This window comes from Centroberyx affinis, unplaced genomic scaffold (genome assembly GCF_046629955.1).
Source record: "Centroberyx affinis isolate AG114_WGS23_722 - 3 ecotype Tasmania unplaced genomic scaffold, CSIRO-AGI_Caff_v1 ptg003868l_1, whole genome shotgun sequence".
Lineage (NCBI taxonomy): Eukaryota > Metazoa > Chordata > Actinopteri > Beryciformes > Berycidae > Centroberyx > Centroberyx affinis.
Genome location: NW_027281712.1, coordinates 156,799 through 176,001, shown reverse-complemented (window position 1 = coordinate 176,001; position 19,203 = coordinate 156,799). Strand labels below are relative to the sequence as shown.

The following is a 19,203-nucleotide window of genomic DNA, read 5'->3' as shown; positions in this document are numbered from 1 at the left end:
GTCACCTCAAAGCAGTTGGTGTTCAAGTAGTTCCAGTCCTGCATGCCGCCTGGAGAGCAAATAACTCTTTGTTACTCCGTGCCAAACATTAAAATTCTGTTTATTTTATTTCAGGATAAACTTTAAAGATTAGCAGATTAGCTTTAAAACCCCAGTTCATAATTGCAATATCGAGCCTCCCACTGAAACACCGTTAACACTAGTAAAACCTTAGTTTAATGTTTTCATTCATTGCACTGAATACACTTGTATATGAAAGGTAAACATCAATCTTCTGTTTATTTTGAGGCTGTAAAGGAATGTTCATGTTGCAAGTTTTAAGATCTAAGATCTATGAATTTAAGATCACTCCACATTATAACTTGTGATTCTTCTTGGTTTATTTTGGATGCATTAGAAGGCATGCCACTCTACCTAAAGCTTACAATAACTTCTAACTTCTAATGTTGCATGGTTTATTTATTTCACTTACATTAATACAGATAACTTATGATGCTGCATGGATCATTTTAGTATACTATCATCACTTATAATACTTTGTTCTGTATCTGTAGCATAAAGTGACTTATTCAAGATACAAGTTATAACAATTGGCCTTGTCCAACAACATCCGATAGATAACTGGTCATAAACATTCATAATATGTACAGTATATGTTCTTATAAGCACAGTATTAGTTACCTTGTAATGCCCTATAGATAAACATACAAAGTGTTAGCAAATTTTATTTTCTATGTATAAACAACTTTTAAAGGCCAAATAAATTATAGATGTGTGCTTTGGATAAACACCTGTGGCATAATGATTATAGTGAGCAACAGGGGAGAGAGATTTTGAAGGCTCTGTAATCAGAGATGCTTTTCCCACAGTGCCTTGTTTTGGCTGAAAGACGTAGGCATACCGGGAACATTGTACCAGTTGGCGCCATTGGTGATGCCATCCTCAAAGTACTCATCTGGGTACAGGTCCTCACAAGGGTGCCCATTGTGCATCAGAGGATTCTCCTGTGCACGCGCACACACACAAACAAGCAAGAGAGAAACAAACAATGAGCAATTGTTCCAGCAAAGTTTCCAAATCTTGACTCTCCACAGATTTCATAACAAGCCTGTATCTTACATCAGCTCTCTAACTCTATAAACTCTCTAAAACTATTTTGTTTTAGATAAAAAAGACTAAATAAATACACAAGACTAATAATACCATAATACCACAAGCAGGCAATATCCCCAGCCTGAAACAAACCCAACAGCGGCACAGTGTCCTATTACCTGTGAGTAGGCTCTAGCCACCTGCTGAAAGACCTTGTCGTCAGGGGACTTGCTGTACTGTGTGATGCCCTGTTTGTCATCATCATAGGGGTAGTTGACCACCAAGGAACCTGAGTTCAACAAGACAGGGCAGACAGGAACAGTTAATCAAATAACCTTCAATAATATTTATCTTGAAAAAAAACGTATGAATTTGTGGTCAAATTTAACGATCATCATTATGTATAACTGCTTGACATCAAGATATAGCCATAAACAAATACACAAAACAAGCAAACTTTATCCCAATAACAATATAATCTAACAAGTAAATAGCATTATCAGGGTATCAATATCAAAGGTAAACACAAAAACCAACAGTGCTTTTATCCTAGCACTGAAAGAGTATAATTTTAGGTCCCAGAAGCTCAAAGTAAGACCGTGCCTCCATGGAGGTTGGCTGACAGGACGAAAGGGTTGCTTTTCAGCCAGTGCATCACAGCTATAGTCTCAGGCTGTCTGGGCTCTGTGATGGTGGCAAACTGGTCGGGGAAGTTGCGGTTCAGGTCAAAATTGTTGCTGTTGTTGCGTCCTCTGTAGCCCTTTGCATCACCTGTGAGGAAAGAATACAAATATTGATGACTAATCACACACAGTGTATCCATAACCACAACATATTCTAGACCAACAATGTATGTAATACAGTAACAAACTACATTACATAAGTGTGGTAATTGCCCTGTTCCACCTTAAATATGTAGCTTTGCTCCACTTCCTGTGTATTTCCTGTTATTTCCTGTATTTCCTGTTGTTCAAGTCTTTGCATTCAATTTCTGATTATGCCTTACAAATAAAATGTTAATGTTAATTTATTAAAAAAACGTTGTTTATTTGGGTTGTTTTTTGTTGTTGGGGGGGGGGGGGGGGTGCATAGAGGCTATATAAACCTTTCCAGCAATGTGCTTATTTTGTTTGTTAAAACCCAAGGTGGAAGTATTTTGTTTTGTTTGATCCCCAAGTGAATTATGAAAGGAGATTCCTAATTTGTCAGTGTTTGCTACATGTAATTCCCACTATTGTCCACTTGTCAAGCTAGGTGAGGCTGGTTGTCATTTGATAATTACTGAGACTGGGGTTAGGCTAATTTTACAAAACTGGCATGCAGACAAACAGGTGTTTCTAAGGAGATAACTATCACTGTTGTGATATCCTGTAACACGTAAAGACGTGATCAAGTACATAGATAGATACACAGATACTTGATTGTTCTCCAAGAGGAAATTTACTTTCACAGCCTGCACATGGAAATACTCAAGAGACACCTACGCTCCATGTCTCCAACTCCTTTGTCTCCAATGTACGTCTCAGTAAATTCTTGGTGTAATCTTAGAAGTTAGGTCAGATCTGATTTGGTCTGGCACATGGTAGGTTTTGCAGATAGTGTTTCTCGAGAATATTGTCTGTCTAGGAACTTCATAGTGTGTGTGTGCACTTGTGTGTGTGTGTGTGTGTTTGTGTGTGTCCCCTCCCTTCCCCTTACCTTCCCTAGCTACCTCATAGCCATCAGGGTTCATGGAAGGCATGATATGGATGCGTGTGTTGTTGACCAACTGTGTGACCTCAGGATCAGTGCCATAGTTCCGGCACAGGTACTCGATGAGGTTGAGCAATAACTCGCGGCCCACCACCTCATTGCCGTGCATGTTGCCCACATACTTAAACTCTGGCTCGCCTGGCATGGAAAGAGAGGGAGACACAGACAGAGACATGGACAGAGTGAAAACAAAAGTGTAGAGGGTGCTAGATTTCACACATTTCCATTCAGATCATTTAAAATCTGCATCATAGATAGTCTTTCATGGCACAAAATTCAGTGATGACATTGAACAAATTAGCTAACTGAACAAGAGAGCCAGCAAGCACAATCTTCTCACACTGAAAAATCTTCACTCTCAGTATTCTCCATTAGAACCAAACATTAAAGCTATTTGTCATTAAATATTCAGTCTGCAGTATCTGGGTAAAATGTATTTTACTGTGAAATGAGAATAATAGCCAGGTAAAACAGGAGTGCATGGATTGAAAAAAATCGAATCCAGTTTCATTTATTTATGACTACTCAGGCTTAAGAGCAATCTGAACATCAGATGAAAAAACAGCAACTATCCGTTAACGACTCTCTTAAAGAACCGTCCCAGTTCCAGGACATACCTTGCTCATGGACCTTGGGGTTGTCTGAGATGACCATGACATAGAGCTCATGGCCTTCCACGGAGCGGCCAATAGAGTAGCGGTGGGCGATGGAGGGGAACTCGCTGCTGTACTTGCGGAAGAAGAGCTCCATGTCTGCGTAGTTGTGGTGGCGGAACTCCTGGGGCTGGATGGGCTGCTGCAGCGGTGGGGACAAGGGAGAGCTGCTCTTGTTTCCCTCGGGAAGCACCACCCTGTTCTGGGTGGGGTTAGGGGAGTTGGTGGCGGTGGTAGATACAGGGGTGGTTGTAGTAGTGGCGGGTGGCATGGAGGATGTCGGCTCTGTGATGCTACCTGAGGGCTCACTGACTACAGGTGCCAGGGTGAAGTTCAGTTCTGTGGCTTTACCTTCCATGACTTGGACATCATGGACCATCATTGATGTGTACCTGTGGACAAAAGAAATGCATTCTTGAGGGTTGTTCAATTCCACCTTAAAATCAACCAGGAAATCCCAGAGTTAAATGACACAGAAGCCATGACATAAACCTCATCAATGTTGTTTCAAATTTACCTCTCTAGCAGGAGGTTCCTCAACACTGAACTTGTGAAACATGTTTTCGCTCACTTCAGTAACCAAAGAGGAAGAAAATAATGCTCCTTTAATGCAGAACTTGTGAACAAACATGGCTGGGGCATGAAGACTCTGCCCCATTGATTGAGGCAACACCCCAGGCCCCAATTTGTTTGACGTAATTTTAATTTGTTTGACCTCCGCTGTGTGTTTTAGTTTTGGCCCTCCCACCCTGAAGGACAATTTTATTCAAGAATTCACTGAACTCCTGCCAGCCATTATGCTTAAGTATGACAGTGTTATTACTTGGAGATTTTTATATTGATTTGTGTTGCCCCACAAATGTACTTCCTTCTGAGTTTATGAATCTTACTGAATCTTTTAATCTTAATCAGTCTGTTTTGGGGCCCACTCATACAAGAGGGCACACCCTTGACTTGGTGTTCTCCCATGCATTCATCCTGCACAATGAAGAACTCATGGGCTTTTTGTCTGTCTGACCATACAGCCATTACTTTCAATATTCAACAGACAGATTCACACACATTCAAAACTCTCACTCTGCAAGTAAGTTTTCTCAAGCTTTCCTGTCATCACCTTGCACTATTACTGCCTCTGATGTTCTCCTATAAAAATGCATTAGTTCTTTGGTTCATCTTTTCAACAACACCTGCTTTATCATTCTTGATACTATTGCACCTTACAAAAATTTAAAAAATCGAAGCTACCTGAAGGCCACATCTTATTCTGCACATTTCTATCCTACCAGGTAGTTGCACTCACCGTACATCCTAGGTGTAAAAAAATAGTCTGTGATTAGATGACTAGAAAGAAAACCAAGGACCAAGGACCAGGACTGAAAACCACTGGTCTAGACTGTAGAACAGACAGAAGAGCTCCTGAGGACCTCATGGTGCAGCTTGGCTCATAAGGATTTAAAAGAGTTAAAACCTCAAAGAATACCAAACATTCTCCATTAGGGCACCTATACTATGGAGCAAGCTGCCCAAGGAGCTAAGGCTAAATAAATCAGTTCTATCTCTACTTAAACCCCTTTTTATATAATTGCTTTCTGTAATAATTCTTCGATTCTTGATTCTTTGTTTGGATTTATTATTGACTATTGTTGACCCATTTTTATGTTTTGTCCTTTAATGCTTTGTAAACTATTTTTGAAAAACAAACAAAGTTTATTATCATTATTATTATTACTCACCCTGGCACCATGGCTGAGATGTTGTATATGCCAGGGAGCAGGAGGCGGTAGTAGTCCCCATACTGGCCTGTGGTCAGGTTGTGGTTGATGCCCGCCACCACAATGCTGACATTGGGGAGAGCAGTGCCATTGATGGCCTCTGTCACATAGCCACGCACACCTATATGGACCTGAGAGAGGACAATACTGTAAAAACCAAGGACATCTTGCAGAAATAGAGTGATGGCATGCCATGGGTATCAAAAACTACAATGTTGGCAGCTATGTCTGTGCAACAAAACCTTTACTGAAAAGATTAGTTTGGATTATGGGCATTCGCCCTTTAAACAACCTTGAAGAACAGAAGGTGTAGTGTATTAATGAATGCAGATGTATCATTTGCTCCTTCATCAGTTTAAGCCCTACCTTTTCCATGTAGGCCAGCAGTGACTCCCTGTTCAGATCCCATTCCTTATGGAGCTGGGAGGCAGGAGGATATTTGCAGCAGCTCAGCTCCATGGTGATTTCCAGACAGTTTCCATGGAGGTAGTTGTAGTCCTGCATCCCTCCTGGATAATAAGTCAGCAAAATAACAAACCGAGCATGTTAGAAACAGCACACTCTTCTTTGATTTAAAAAATGTTGGCAAATGTGACAATATAAAAGAGAAGGGCACAACTAAAATCAGTAATTCAATTGATGTGTGCAACACAGCACACATAAAACAACATTCATAAAGTCTAGTTTAGTCAATGTAGCTCAACTTCCTTAAATTTTGGCCCCCACTGGTGCCAGGTGCTGATTAGTACAGAAGGGACCTCTGTCTGGGAAGGCCATGGCCTGTCTCTCTCTCTCCAAGGCCCCTGCTGAAGGATGCTGTTTGCTGTGGCACCAAGCCACCATCAGCAGCTTGCCAGCCAGCCTGGCTCTCCAGTTAGACAGACAGACAGGCAGGCGGGCAGGCAGGCAGGCAGGCAGGCAGGCAGACGGGCAGGCTTGCCTTCCCATTGGACTGACAGCAGGCTGCCAGAGGCCCCCTGGCTGGAGAGTTGCCATGGCTGCCCGCTGGGTGGCCACAGGAACTCAATAAAACAGCCACCAGGCATTACCAGCCTCAATGCCTCTTGCTGCACACACACGCAGCAACAAGGAAAGGAAGCCAAGTCCATTTGCCGCTTCTCTACATATGGTCAAATATAAAGCCTTAACACAGTGTACGCCTATGCGGAGGCACACACACCAAACATTCACAACCAACAAATAACTCAAGCAAAGCCATCTGCCTCCTACCTCAAGTCTCAAATGCACAACAATTATATATACAATCACAGCCAGAGAGATTAGAAAATGCTAGTCTTAGAATACAGAATTTGACTTGACTTGATTACCTGTGACAACAGCTAGGTGATGCATGGCAAAGACACAACAAAGCACATTCAGCTTGATCGAATCACTGCTGCACAGAGATCAGTGAAGTGGATGCTACAGATATAGCAGAAAATGAAGGGGTCGTCCTGAAAAGCCATTTGACAGAGCAACATTGGGAGGAAAGGACCTTGGAGTAAAAAATACCATGTACCCGCCATTTCTAGCTATAATCACTTACCAGCTAGGGAGAAAAGTCATCTCCATTATTAAGGCAGCTTTAATCCACAGGCTTTGGTGCAGGTACACGCTTTTGGCACAGAGTGTAGGTAGGTACCAGCATGTAGAACACAAACACAAGTTCTTCTGTGTCATTCCAGGACAAGCCTGAGCACACAGCTGTTCAGCTGTCTGAAACTTGGTGAGGGTGACTGACCGCCTGCCAGCTGAATCTGGAGACTGGAAACGGCAATTTTAGATGACTTGCTCAATTCTCAAATGCCTGACCTATGTTACAGTGGAGCTGACTGGTTCTAGTGTTTGAGAGTCTTACAGTCTATAAGGATATATCTAGAATTATCCAACCATTTCATTACCGTACCCATTAAAAGCCACAACTAAACTTCAAAATTCTTGTATGTATGTATGGGATTTTCCTCTTGACAATAGTAACACTTGTTTAAACTAGTTTAAACAACTGCTGATAGAGTTCAGCAGTGATAAACTGGTGGTAAAACACATCACACCAGGGTATTAAGGGATCATGCCCTCTGAGCTTGTTTTGAATTGGGGCGGTCTGTAGAGATGTGGCAGGGTGGCTCACTAGGGGCTTTACCCCCTGTGGTGGCACTAGAAAAAGCAGAGTGCTATGTCAGGCAAACCAACCACTTATCCCTCCCAAAAATAACATATTAATACACACAAATCTATACTTGACTGCAACCAACTGACATCACAGACAAGTTTAAGCTCAACTTCATCTTTTTATCCAGCCACAAGATCTTATGAGTCTCACTGAGCAGGGCTGCTTAGGGTAGTTTAACTTGTTGAATCAGGTACCATTGTCTACAGTGCCTTAAAGCAAACATCCTCCACAGACAGACGGAGAATGGCAGCCCCAACTCTAAATATCCTCTCTACAGGCCGGATCCAGTTAGACACACCCTGAGCTTAGAGGAAACCACTGGCCAGCGCCTGGCACCACAGCCAAGTTCAGTGCTAGCAGCTGAACTTGCTAACAAGCATCGCGCTGCGCAAGGCACAGGGAACGCTGAATGAGACAGAGGATGAGACCAGGCATAACATTAAAAAAAGAACAATAAGTATTTTCACCCATGATAACCATAGGGATTTAGTGGTATAGCACATAAAAAGACAATCAGACAATGTGGAGTGAGAATTTATGAAGACATTTTTAAAGAACTGATTATTTTCACATTACTGTCAATGATTGATAATTAACTAGCATTGTAGAATGATTGTCAGAGGTCTGAGCGACATTCGGGGGCAATAAACAGTTCAATAGAGTTGGCTTTTCATACCAGGAAATGACATTCTGGACCTTGTTCTCTTGTGTGTCTACAGATACAGTGATGTGTATTGGCTTTCGAGACATACCACAACCAACTATCCAACAATTGACCTAATAACATCCAACAGAAGAGCTACATGTATCAACCACCAAAACAAAACAGTCATAGCATATGCCTAAAACCAAGTAAGACGCTTGAGAAAAAACACCCTGCAGGGCAAACTCCATTAGAGATTGGAGTGCCCTAGTTGTCATTTAGGTTACATGAACTAAAATAGAGTTTAACTGCAGCTAGAGCAAAATGGAGAAAGGACAACCTCCTAGCCCAGGCTATATCAAAAGATCATGAGTCATAGTTGTTTTGCAGAATCATTCTCTCAAGCCCTCACTGCCATACAGCAAAATACCTTGACTCCTTCGTGCCTCAGGATGACATTTAAGCTAGATTTTTAACTCCCGTCATCAGGGCTTGGGGCTTTTCCCGTTAGCTGCCTCCATGGTTATTTGCCCGGACCACGCATTATTTTTAAAACAATTTGGCAAAGAACCCCCTGACCATTTCCATCATCTGCCATTAACCTAGTTTTAGCAATGCCAGCTCGTCCATTTAGACATGTCCAATGAGCGTTACTGACAGATACAAGCACTGTCTATTAAACTGTTTTGCACTTCTTGCTGTCTATCTTGAGACACAGACGTCGCTGCTTCTGAGTACCTTAATTTATGGGTGACTAACTAAGGCAGCCACTTAGCTTACATAATAGCCTGACTTTTGTCATTGTGGTTGCCAGCTAAAAAAGCCTTTTCACTCTAGTTCTTTCTCTAGTCAGTGTGCTTCCATTACCTTGTTTCTGACCAGGACATTATGAGGGTTAAGATCTAGACATAGATCAATACAAGCAAACTCAAGCTAACCTAAGCCGTTGTCTGTGTGCTGAAGGTTTTGGTAATGATTTACCACCACCATACAGGCAGTAGTTCCTGCTGGTGGTGAACAGATATCAATACCAGGCTTCAGGTAGCCTACAAATAGCCTACAATAGAAATAAATGCTAGTTCTATTTGAGAAACCTGAAATTATAGACATCAATCAAATTAACTACATTACAAAATTAGATGAGAGGATGCTGTTTAATTAAATTAACACTTAAGCTTAGGTATTAAAAAATTAACCATATTTGCTAATAGGCTGTAGATTTCCCCCCCAAACAGCTGGTGCAAACAATCAGGGCTCATACTACCACTTACTAACAGCAAGGACTCAGAATTACGGTAAGCAGGCATACTGAAAGAACCAGGAACTCATTTATCTCCACTGCTATCGGGTTGCTTAATTTGTAAAGGAAATTATGTAAAATCCTATGCCTGAAATGATGATTTTTATCACACTATATTGAGCTGTTGACTCCCTGTCTGCTCTTACCAAATGATGTTTCCCTGTATGATATATATTGTATATAGATATATTTGTTATGTGCTTTGTGTTTTTAAGTCATGTGTTTTTATTGTGTTTGTATTTTTATTTTGATTCTACTGTATAATATCTTTTTATTATTTGTTTCTATTGCAAACCCTGTCTACAACCAAGTTTCCCTTATGTAACAATAAAGTTTTGAACTGAATTCACTGTAATTGGTCAGCAACAAATAGTACCTGTGCACCTGTAGTTGCTGGCACTGCTACTGAAATCATTAAACATAAACACTACACATCCGGCACACTATAGAGAGAAGCAAGGTAAGGAAGGAAGGAGTGAAAGAGGTGCCAATTCTGCAGAGATACAGTTTAATCAAGCCGATTAATCTGTTCACCCTCCTACCCGAGATTCACGACCGCACACACACACACACAGGACACACGTAGACACAGTGACAGCACACATCTCTACAGGAAGGGCATGGCGGTAACTTGAAGCCCCAGACGCAGATAAGAATAACATTAGACCTACCTCACCTCTCACCACTTCTCAACCCCCCTGACAAACCAATGAGTCAACAAGCAGACAGCATGCTGATCAAATTACTGCCTGAGTGACAGTGGTAGCCCTATTTCTGAACCTGAATGAAGAGGATTTAGAGGGGAAGACACTACAAGCTGCATTTACCTGAGCTGGTAAAAGATAGGTATATTCAGAGAAGGGGGATATGTAGGAGAGAGGAGCCCTGAGGAATGAATCCAATAGTCACTGGGCCTGTTGATTCATCCGAGGCCAGACTGAGCTGTCGGAGGACTGCGGTGCAATGCTAAACTTGTCCACTGCTTTACGACGTTCAGTAATTAGAGGCTTTGCCAGACAAACAAAATGAGTAGAGCCCATTGAGCCTGAGGGCTGCTTACCTGGCAGGCCCAGCACTAGATCAAGAGTGCTTTATTGACTGAGAGGAAAGCTGAGTGATAAATGGTAAGGACGCTCCAATCGTGATTTTTGGGCCGGTACCAATTACCAATCTCAGGTAAAGAGAATCGGCTGATTCCAAACTATGCAGCAACATGGATTCACCAAACTTTTAAACTATAACTATAGTCTATAACAAGTTAAACAATGCAGCTAGGCTATATGAAGTTAGACACAGAAACTATGAACTGTGCTTTATGTTGTCACCAGCGTCTTAGGTGTGGGAATAAAGCTATTAAAATATATGTATAAGCAGCTTTAGTAAATAAAATTGTTCAAGTTACCTTTTTTTACTATGTGATCTGTGGCAGGTGAAAACATCACTGTTTTCACTGTGCCTGAGCCTTCTGCCAGATTGGGCAATATTCAGCACAATCAGTTTTCTAATTGCCTATGGGCCATGCTATATTAAGTGCAGATGACATTGTACTCATTTTTTTCCAAAAAAAACAATACACAATCTGAAACAAGTTTTAGCTTGCACAAAGCAACAAACGCTGGAATCACTCCCACATTGAATGAGACATTCTTGCTCTGGCCTGAGGTTAGAATAACTCAGAAACACAGATTTTAACAAGAGCTTCAGTTGCCTGCTACAAAAAAAGAAGTGAATCCAAACTTAGACGTCACTCACTTGCAAAGAGAGCTCCAGAAAATGAGAGAACGTCCGTTGAAACGAGGGAAAAAACACTCCCTTATAGTACAATAGACCATCATACACAGAAAATCAACACCACACCAATTACACTAGGCCATCTCCATGGCAACACACAGCCTAGGATTCTTACGTCAGACTGTTGTGTCTTTCAGCTCAGTGACAAAAAGTGTCCAGGCGCAATCAAGTCCGTGCTGCTACTGAATGCTGCCATCCCACTGGTTTTCATCGATTTCACAAGACACTTGTGTGACCCGGTCTCAAAACGGACTCTGTCTGAGTGTCCTCACTTCCCAGATGGAATTTCCACATGACGTGATCACCAAGACAAAAACAAACCCCTGCCCGGCTTAATCACCATGGAAACCAGGAGATTTTGTGCTCCTTCAGCACAATATGTATGACTGCGCACAAGGAGGTGGAATAATGAGCTTCACATGCAAAAAAGAAGACAACTGACTGAAACAAGAGAATGAAAAGGGCTCGTCTTACCAGGCACGTCGTACCACTGGGCCCCGTTGGTGATGCCATCCTTGAAGGTCTCCTCTGGGGTGTCGGGGCAGTTGGGCTGGCCCGTCTTCATCACAGGGTGGTTCTGGGCGTAGACCCGGGCCAGGTAGCGAAATAGGCTGTCATCATCCGAGCGGCTGTAGTGGCCCTCACGCTGGTGGGAGGCCGAGTCGTCAAAGGGGTAGCTGGCCACCACAGTGCCGCCGTGCAGGTTCCCCGACAGCACAAATCTGCAGAGACAATAGGACACTGTAGTAGCAGCTGAAAAAAGTTGGGGGATCAGGCACAGAAATATTGTGATGTAACACGATACTTCACTGATCCCCAGAGGAAAATTCTCTTTTCGCTTACTTCCCTACACAGAAGACAAACTCTGCAGCTGGTAGGGAACTAGTGTCTTGCTCAAGGACACTTCAGCAGGGCGAATGTTGGACAAATTGCTGTCCCAGCATAATAAAGTGATTCCTGCTCCCTTCACTAGAAGTTTCACTTATTTACCCGTGGGGTCATTATAAAGGAGATTTACGGCCAAAACTCCAGCTGAGTTGCTCATTGACAGGATTGTTTGTCTGTCTCCAAAGCCTCTAGTGTGAAATGCAGAGTGACTGAAAATGTGATTGGGATCTGATGTTTATTGAAGGCATTCCAACCTGTGGTGCTAGACAACAAGACCCCTGATAAACAATTGGAGACTATGGACCAAGTGTGCTGGGCCTCTAGAGAATGTGAGAGAGTGTGTGTGTATGTATATTTGAGAGAGACAGAGAGAGAGAGATACTCACTTTTTCTCCAAGATCCACTTGATTACCGCCTTGACCTCAGGGATAGCATTTTGATTGACATTTATCTTGCCAAACTGGTCAGGAAAGCTTCTGTTGAGGTCAATATTTCTGGCATTTTGTCGACCCCCTGCTTCGCCATTGCAATCCCCCTCTAACGACTTTTCAAAGCCGTCTGGGTTCATGCTCGGCATGATGTAAATATCCGTGCTGGTCACCAACTCGGTAATGCGTGGTTCTTCCCCGTACTTGCCCAGCAGGTACTCCACAAGGTACACCAAGACCTGCCTGGATATAGTTTCGTCGCCGTGCATGTTCCCAACGTATTTGAATTTGGGTTTCCCCGGTGCGTCTGTGTCGGGGTCCTTTGTGATCCGCATCACCCACAGCTCCCTGCCCTCCACAGACCGACCTATACTGGACAGGTTAGCGATGTGGGGATATTGCTGGGCCATGGACTGTAGAAGCCGGGTCAGATCGACATAACTGTAGTATTTGTTGTAGGCTTCCACTTGCTCTGTCGTGGGAGCAGTGCCACTTCTCCTGTGCCGCTTCGCTTCACCAATTTCCAGGGAGACGACAACAAGAAAAATAAGAAAGACGAAAAGTGACACACGTAGTTTCGGCGTCGCCAAGAGATGCTCCCGGATACGTGCCATGTTTACGTATCTCTACTTCTTCACCATTCGGTCTTTTGAGATATAGAACAAACACTGTGACTGAAAATTTAAGGCTAGTCTGCTAGCTAACGTGATATGTATTTGCTGTCAAAGACCGTCTGGCCTATCTGCATCAACTTCCCTTTCACCTCAGGTGGGCGGAGCGCCCCAGTGACGTCATTTGTATTCGGTCTGAGCATTTTTAAGGTGGACCAGCAGAGTTTGAGTTTGTTTTTTAACTAGCTCAAATCGTATTTATCTTGCCCTGTGCTTGGGGTTCCCACACTTTTTCACGCCAAGGACCCCCAAATAGACCTCTGGGCTCAGTTTGGAAAGATTTTGTCCCAAGGAATCCCAGGTGAGATTTTGTGGTGGTGATTTTTGTTATTAGTTTTGATTTTATATAGAATTGCATAATTATCCATACTAGAGATGGAGAGTTAACAGTGGGGAGAGTGAAGCTTCTAATCAAAACAGTTATAATATACAGTACATTATCCTATTGTGCTAATGTCCCTGCACCCCACTTTGGGAAACACTGCCTCAATGTCCTGACACCTTGAGACTTTATCAATGCTATAACACCAATATATACCAAGTGTACTAAGTATCACGCTCCTTCATGGCTAAGTTATCTATTCATTATTAGGAAGATATATATTTGTTCTTTCAGATATAGAGTAGAGAATTTGAATTTAGTTCTGTTTGCCTTTGACTTGTCTTGCTTTTGAAAGAGAACACAGACCTTTTTCAAGTTCTCTTCAGTTGTATGAGTCCAATTATTTCCTTTCACAAGTACATTATTGCACACCTCAGCTCGTTATCAACAGTTATTTATGCCTCACAGTGTGAAAATGGTAAAAAAAAATAGCCTAACTTAAAAAAAAAACTCAAGTAGGGCCCATTATTATTTGGCCCATTATTGGCCAGTTAGTTTCCTCAGGCCTGTCCTGGGGTGAATCTGATTGTCATGGACTGTTTCGAAACACTAGCTAATCTGATAGCCATGGTTGCCCACTATCCACTATGTTATCTCCAAAATTGTATCTCAGACACAAAATGTTTCTCCTTGCTTGCAACAACATATTCTATGCAATAAGTTTACCACAAGATACTGTATATGCTGCTAATGTTAAGTCCCTAAGTGACTCCCACAGATGAACTGGGATTGCTTAGTGTTCGCATATGCTCAAAAATGACCAATGCTGACCAACTGCTCTCTGTTTACTTAACAAGTTAAACAGAGCAAGTGAGAAAACACTAAGATCCAGGTGAACCTGAACTGCAATGTTTGGTTTACTTATCATGCTGTTATCAGGAAAGTTTGGTCATTGCCTGTGCTAGATGAATGGGGAGTCATAGGAGCCACCACAATATATTTCAGCTGTTGTTGATTGTCACTTAAATTATGTTTGCCTGGCCACACAAGCCAGACACTCAAGCGAGTATCTTGTGTTACAATGAGCTCAGAAGATCGTCTACTCACAATCCTAACCTAATTAAGCATTAGCACTAGCTATATTTTGGTGATGCTTCTGTGGTGATTACCAAAGAAATAAAACATACCTTCGCCCGGTCAATCTGACCCAAAATCTATCTGGTCCAACCTTTTAGAATGTTAGAACATTTAAGTCACACTTTGGACAATGCTCTCTATGCAACACATTCTTTTCACATCTCTTAATTCCTTTTTTTATGTGAGGCCTTCCTACAAATGATTATAGACGCATTATATTCGAGAATAATTCTAGTTCACAATGGTCAACTATCCAGCACGGCCCATGTAGTGGTGCAATTTTGAGTAGGAACCTCTTTCGAACATGTTTATGATATTGCTATAAACATCTCTCTGTTTATAGCAATATCATAAACATGTTCGAAAGAGGTTCCTACTCAGTTATCTCTCTAACTGCTCATGTAAACCTAACTGAGACACCTTAGTGTAAATTTACTGCCACTTAAAATCTTACAGAAAGGATGAATGAAAGTAAAATTCTCTAAGAAAAGACAATTGAGCGTAATGCAGGTTAATAGCAGACACTTGTATTGCTGTTTATTTCATGTTGCCCATTCCCTCTTTATTGATCACTGCTAGTACAGAGTTTGCCCCGTGTCAACACAGATGAGGAGCAATGAGCCTGAGTGACATCACCACCCTGCCGCCGCCATGAGGCCCTTCTTCTTCCTCCTCTTCTCTCCTCTGTGCGGCGTCAGTCAGTGGCCTTTCTTCAGTGGCCTTTTCTTTCTTTCCTTCTTTCTTTCTGTCATTTCTTTCTTTTCATTTGGCAACAGAACAAAACAAAAGTGCTGTAAACATCTTGATGGTGTAGCACCAGGAGCGCCGGCCTTGGTTCTTCAAGGTCTGACACAACTGGCTCAAGCTTGGAATGACTGGGTGGAGGGAGGGAAAGGGAGAGGAGGAGGAGGAGGGGGAGTTGGAGGAGGTAAAGAGAGAGCGGGTGGGAGAGGAGGCCGCGGGTCTCATTGCTGGATTCGGCGCAGTGACTGCACCTGGAAGGTCTGAGCGTGGGAGCCCCACTCCCTGTAATGTTTGTACTCGCCGCCATGACGATCACACTCCATGATGTACTGGTAACCACGGTAACCTGGGAACTGGTAGCACACCCAGCTGGAGGAGGAGTGAGTGAGGGGTAGAGGAGGAGAGGAAAGCACTGATTAATGGACATATGGTGCGCACAGTACGTGAAATGTAAATGAAAGTACATGAAATGGATTTTGATTAAAAATAACCAAACAGACTTTTACACTATGTGAGAAAAAGCTGCGTACCTCCCTGACTCCATTCAAACAAAGTGAAATATGAAGGGTGGGGAGAAATCTAAGCATGTGGGTCTTCTCTCACTCAGACAAACACAGCCATTCATTTTAAATTAATGTATTCACACGTACAGTTGGCTTTGTTGGAGCTGATTATAATCAGTCAGAGAATTATGCTCTCAGTGGATTCATCTGTGTTGCAAATTGGGTTTTAATTAAAACCCTGATTTATGTAGGTCACAACCTGGACAGCTCAGTCTGTGTGTAGAGGTAAGTGGCTGAGACTAGAATGGGTGTTGCTGCCACATAATCAACTCGTTGTAGCCCTTAACTTTTTTCTTTGGAGTTATTCTGGGCTGGTGCAATAAAATATATTCATAAATACTAAAAAAAATATATATATATTGTCCCTTCTTTTATCTGATTCTGATTTTACTGACTTTTCCATTGTAGTGTGATGTATGGCGAAGTAGGCTACATCTCTCATCCTTTTGGTACATGTTAGAAGCATGTAAAGCATGATCCAACTGAGTGTAGTAATGGAGGGACGAGTTGAGACTCACGCGCCACTCTGAACCTGCATGGAGCCAATCTCATTGTTGCCCCATCCCATGGCCTGCAGAGAGGGGTAGTCATCGTTTATCTCCCACTGGCGCCCAATGAAGTTCTCCCTCTCAAACACCACTATCTTGGACTCCTTATGGTTCTGTGTAGGCAGGTGCAAGGAGAAACATGTCACAATTATTACACACAAGCTAAAACAGAAGCAACGATACTGCAATTTGATCTAAACACAATGAAACCAAACCTGCTTATTGCAAATCTCTTTGTTGTTGTTGCTACATTTACACACTGTTTTTCGGTTGCAGACATGAAACTCTTTTCACTTTCACTGTGAAAAAGTGACATGAAACTCTTCTCACTTTCACTGCCTGTGTTCAGGAGTCCTAGTCCCTGAATACAGTTACATATCGGGTGAGGACTGAATGCCAGTTCATTTGGCGCTATCAGTATCGATTCAGTCACTCTCCACAAGGATAGGTTTGTTGGTTTATAGTGTATAAGCACACCCTTACTGAACTTCAGTACATTTTTCAATCTGAATGTTTCCCGGAGACAAAATGAGAGCGCCAGAGAGGGAGAAGGAAGAGAAGTCCTTGGCTTCGGACAGAGACTCACTGCAGAGCAGATGGGGCGGAAGGACATCATCCTCTCAATGTGGTAGGCGTTGCTGCCACTCCACGACTCCCAGTGAGGATACTCTCCTCTCTCCAACACAAACTGCTGTCCACAGAAGCTGGAGTGCTCATACCCTGCCCAGCTATCTCCACAAGCAAACACACAGATATACAGATGCACACACAGAACGTCAGTGGATCAGTAGGAAATTCATAAAACAGACCATCAGACAGGCCGATGCTCTCCATAATATTTCATTACCCTGTTGTTGTTCTATGCATCAACTTATCAAGGTTGTTGGTTGTTGTTGTTTGAGTAGCCTACAGAACCCAGTACAGGCTTATTTACAGTCGTTTAAGGTGCAGTTATTGGTATTTTCACCCACTAAAAATATGCTCCATTGGATTCTATCTAGACACAAAAGCATCAATACCTTGCTAAATATCATCAGATATCTTGCTGATTTTTGCTGAACTGTAGATGTAAATGTATTAGGTATAGGTAAAACTCCTCATTCTACACTGACTTACGCTCCACACTCCACCTTCAGGGAGCGGATGTTGTCCATGCCACACTCCATGATGTTCTGGCAGGATGTGGTGAACTCCATACGCTTCCCCTGGAAATTCTCCTGGTCATAGACTGTGATCTAGGGAACACACAGATGTATAGTATGCACATGCCACATGCACACACTAACATGTGCACACACTCGTCATTGACATCATCAGGCCAGGCAAGACATTTAGAAAATGTAATGTTGTTGAAACCTCCACGGAAAGCCGATGGAACATCATGTAACGTCAAACTCACCTTCCATGGTCCCACTGGGTTGGGATTAGTCAGAGCCATTCTACTGTGTATCTCAGTGCTGATTAACCTGCAGTGTGGAGAGCAGAGAGAATCACATTTCTTGAAACATGTTAGTTTCTTATTCAAGTTAACATGCTAGACTAAAGACAAACCTCAAAGAAATTGATGCCATTTTTATTGTCATGTATGAGGTAGACTGTATGATGATGGTTGCGGGAACACAAAACACAGACTTCTTGAGAAAACTTGTAAGTTGATCTCATAGTTTATCACTTTCAGGTGTTCTGTGTTTGCCACAGAATCATACACCATGAATTGTGTGATGGTTGAGTGATGACACCCAGAGAATAGGCTTCAAATAATTACAGTAGTATAGTATACCAATTCATAAAGCAGTAAGAATTCTGACATACTTCTTCATAGAATGCATGACCTACTGCATGTCATGTGTTTGGGTTTGCAACCTTCTTTGAATCCCCTGACTCATACTTTTGGAGCAAGCTATTTTGCTCCTACAGGGACAATGCTATTGTCCTCCCAGTAGGGTCAGTATGTCTATGCATTTGTATGCGTGACCTTGGTCTATACATTTTCGTGGCTCAGCAGAAACAACAAAGACAACTGACAAAAAATGTAAAGCGACAATAGTCTGCACAAGGCTATAGGCTGAATGGATTGAGAAGGAGGGCTTACCTGACCTGCCCCAAAGAATAGCTGTGCAGTGCTCACGGGGGGCTCCACAAATACGATGTCCTGACCCAGGAGTAAACGGACCTATTTATACATGCTGGTACTGAAAAGCTGCCGGGCCTGTGGGTCGGGGCAGGAGTCAGCACATTGCTGTTCCATCCATTGTTCAGAACTGAGCCACCTGGCTTTAGGTCGCTGCAGTGGGACTGGAGGAAGGGCACGGTGCCCAGTGCCGATTAGCACAAGTTCCAAATGATCCCGGACCAATGGGCGAGTCCCAGGCCCAGACCGAGCCGTGGCCCAGCCTGGTCCAGGAAACACATCATCTCACCACAGCACAGATGTGGACATTCTTGCCAGTGCTTCCTGTATCAGAGGAGAAAACATGTATACAGACACATCAAATGTCAAGTGTAATGGAGGTGCAACACATGAGAAATAGCAGGCTATCTACAGTACATTTTGAGTCTTTTGACATTTTTTTGTACTGGCACCTAAACTCTGAAACCAAGAAGATATGTTGCTTTTTCTTCTAACACTTGCATCATCAGTAAAAATGAATAAGGTGGCTAATGAAGTAGCAGGGTGTGTATCTTAATCATGTACTTACTGTGCTCTCTCGACACTTTCCGTGCTCCGT

The 19,203-nt window shown here is 42.6% G+C and overlaps 2 protein-coding genes across 2 annotated transcripts; both read right to left on the bottom strand.

Moving 5' to 3' along the window:
- Positions 1–5: 5 nt before the first annotated feature.
- LOC139662686 (carboxypeptidase D-like) lies at positions 6–13,198 on the bottom strand (the record flags this gene model as incomplete). Its single annotated transcript, XM_071541408.1, has 10 exons — positions 12,448–13,198; positions 11,648–11,895; positions 5,636–5,778; positions 5,231–5,400; positions 3,462–3,889; positions 2,791–2,982; positions 1,696–1,863; positions 1,272–1,381; positions 902–1,004; positions 6–49 (listed from the first exon to the last, which is right to left on the bottom strand). Coding segments are annotated over exons 1-10 (2,262 nt in total), but the record flags the coding sequence as incomplete, so codon positions are not given.
- A 2,386-nt stretch (positions 13,199–15,584) lies between these two features.
- On the bottom strand, positions 15,585–17,912 carry cryba1a (crystallin, beta A1a). Its single transcript, XM_071541414.1, has 5 exons — positions 17,874–17,912; positions 17,591–17,709; positions 17,061–17,202; positions 16,445–16,587; positions 15,585–15,732 (listed from the first exon to the last, which is right to left on the bottom strand). The coding sequence occupies exons 1-5, from the start codon at positions 17,910–17,912 to the stop codon at positions 15,585–15,587; spliced, it is 591 nt and encodes a 196-aa protein (XP_071397515.1).
- Positions 17,913–19,203: the final 1,291 nt, after the last annotated feature.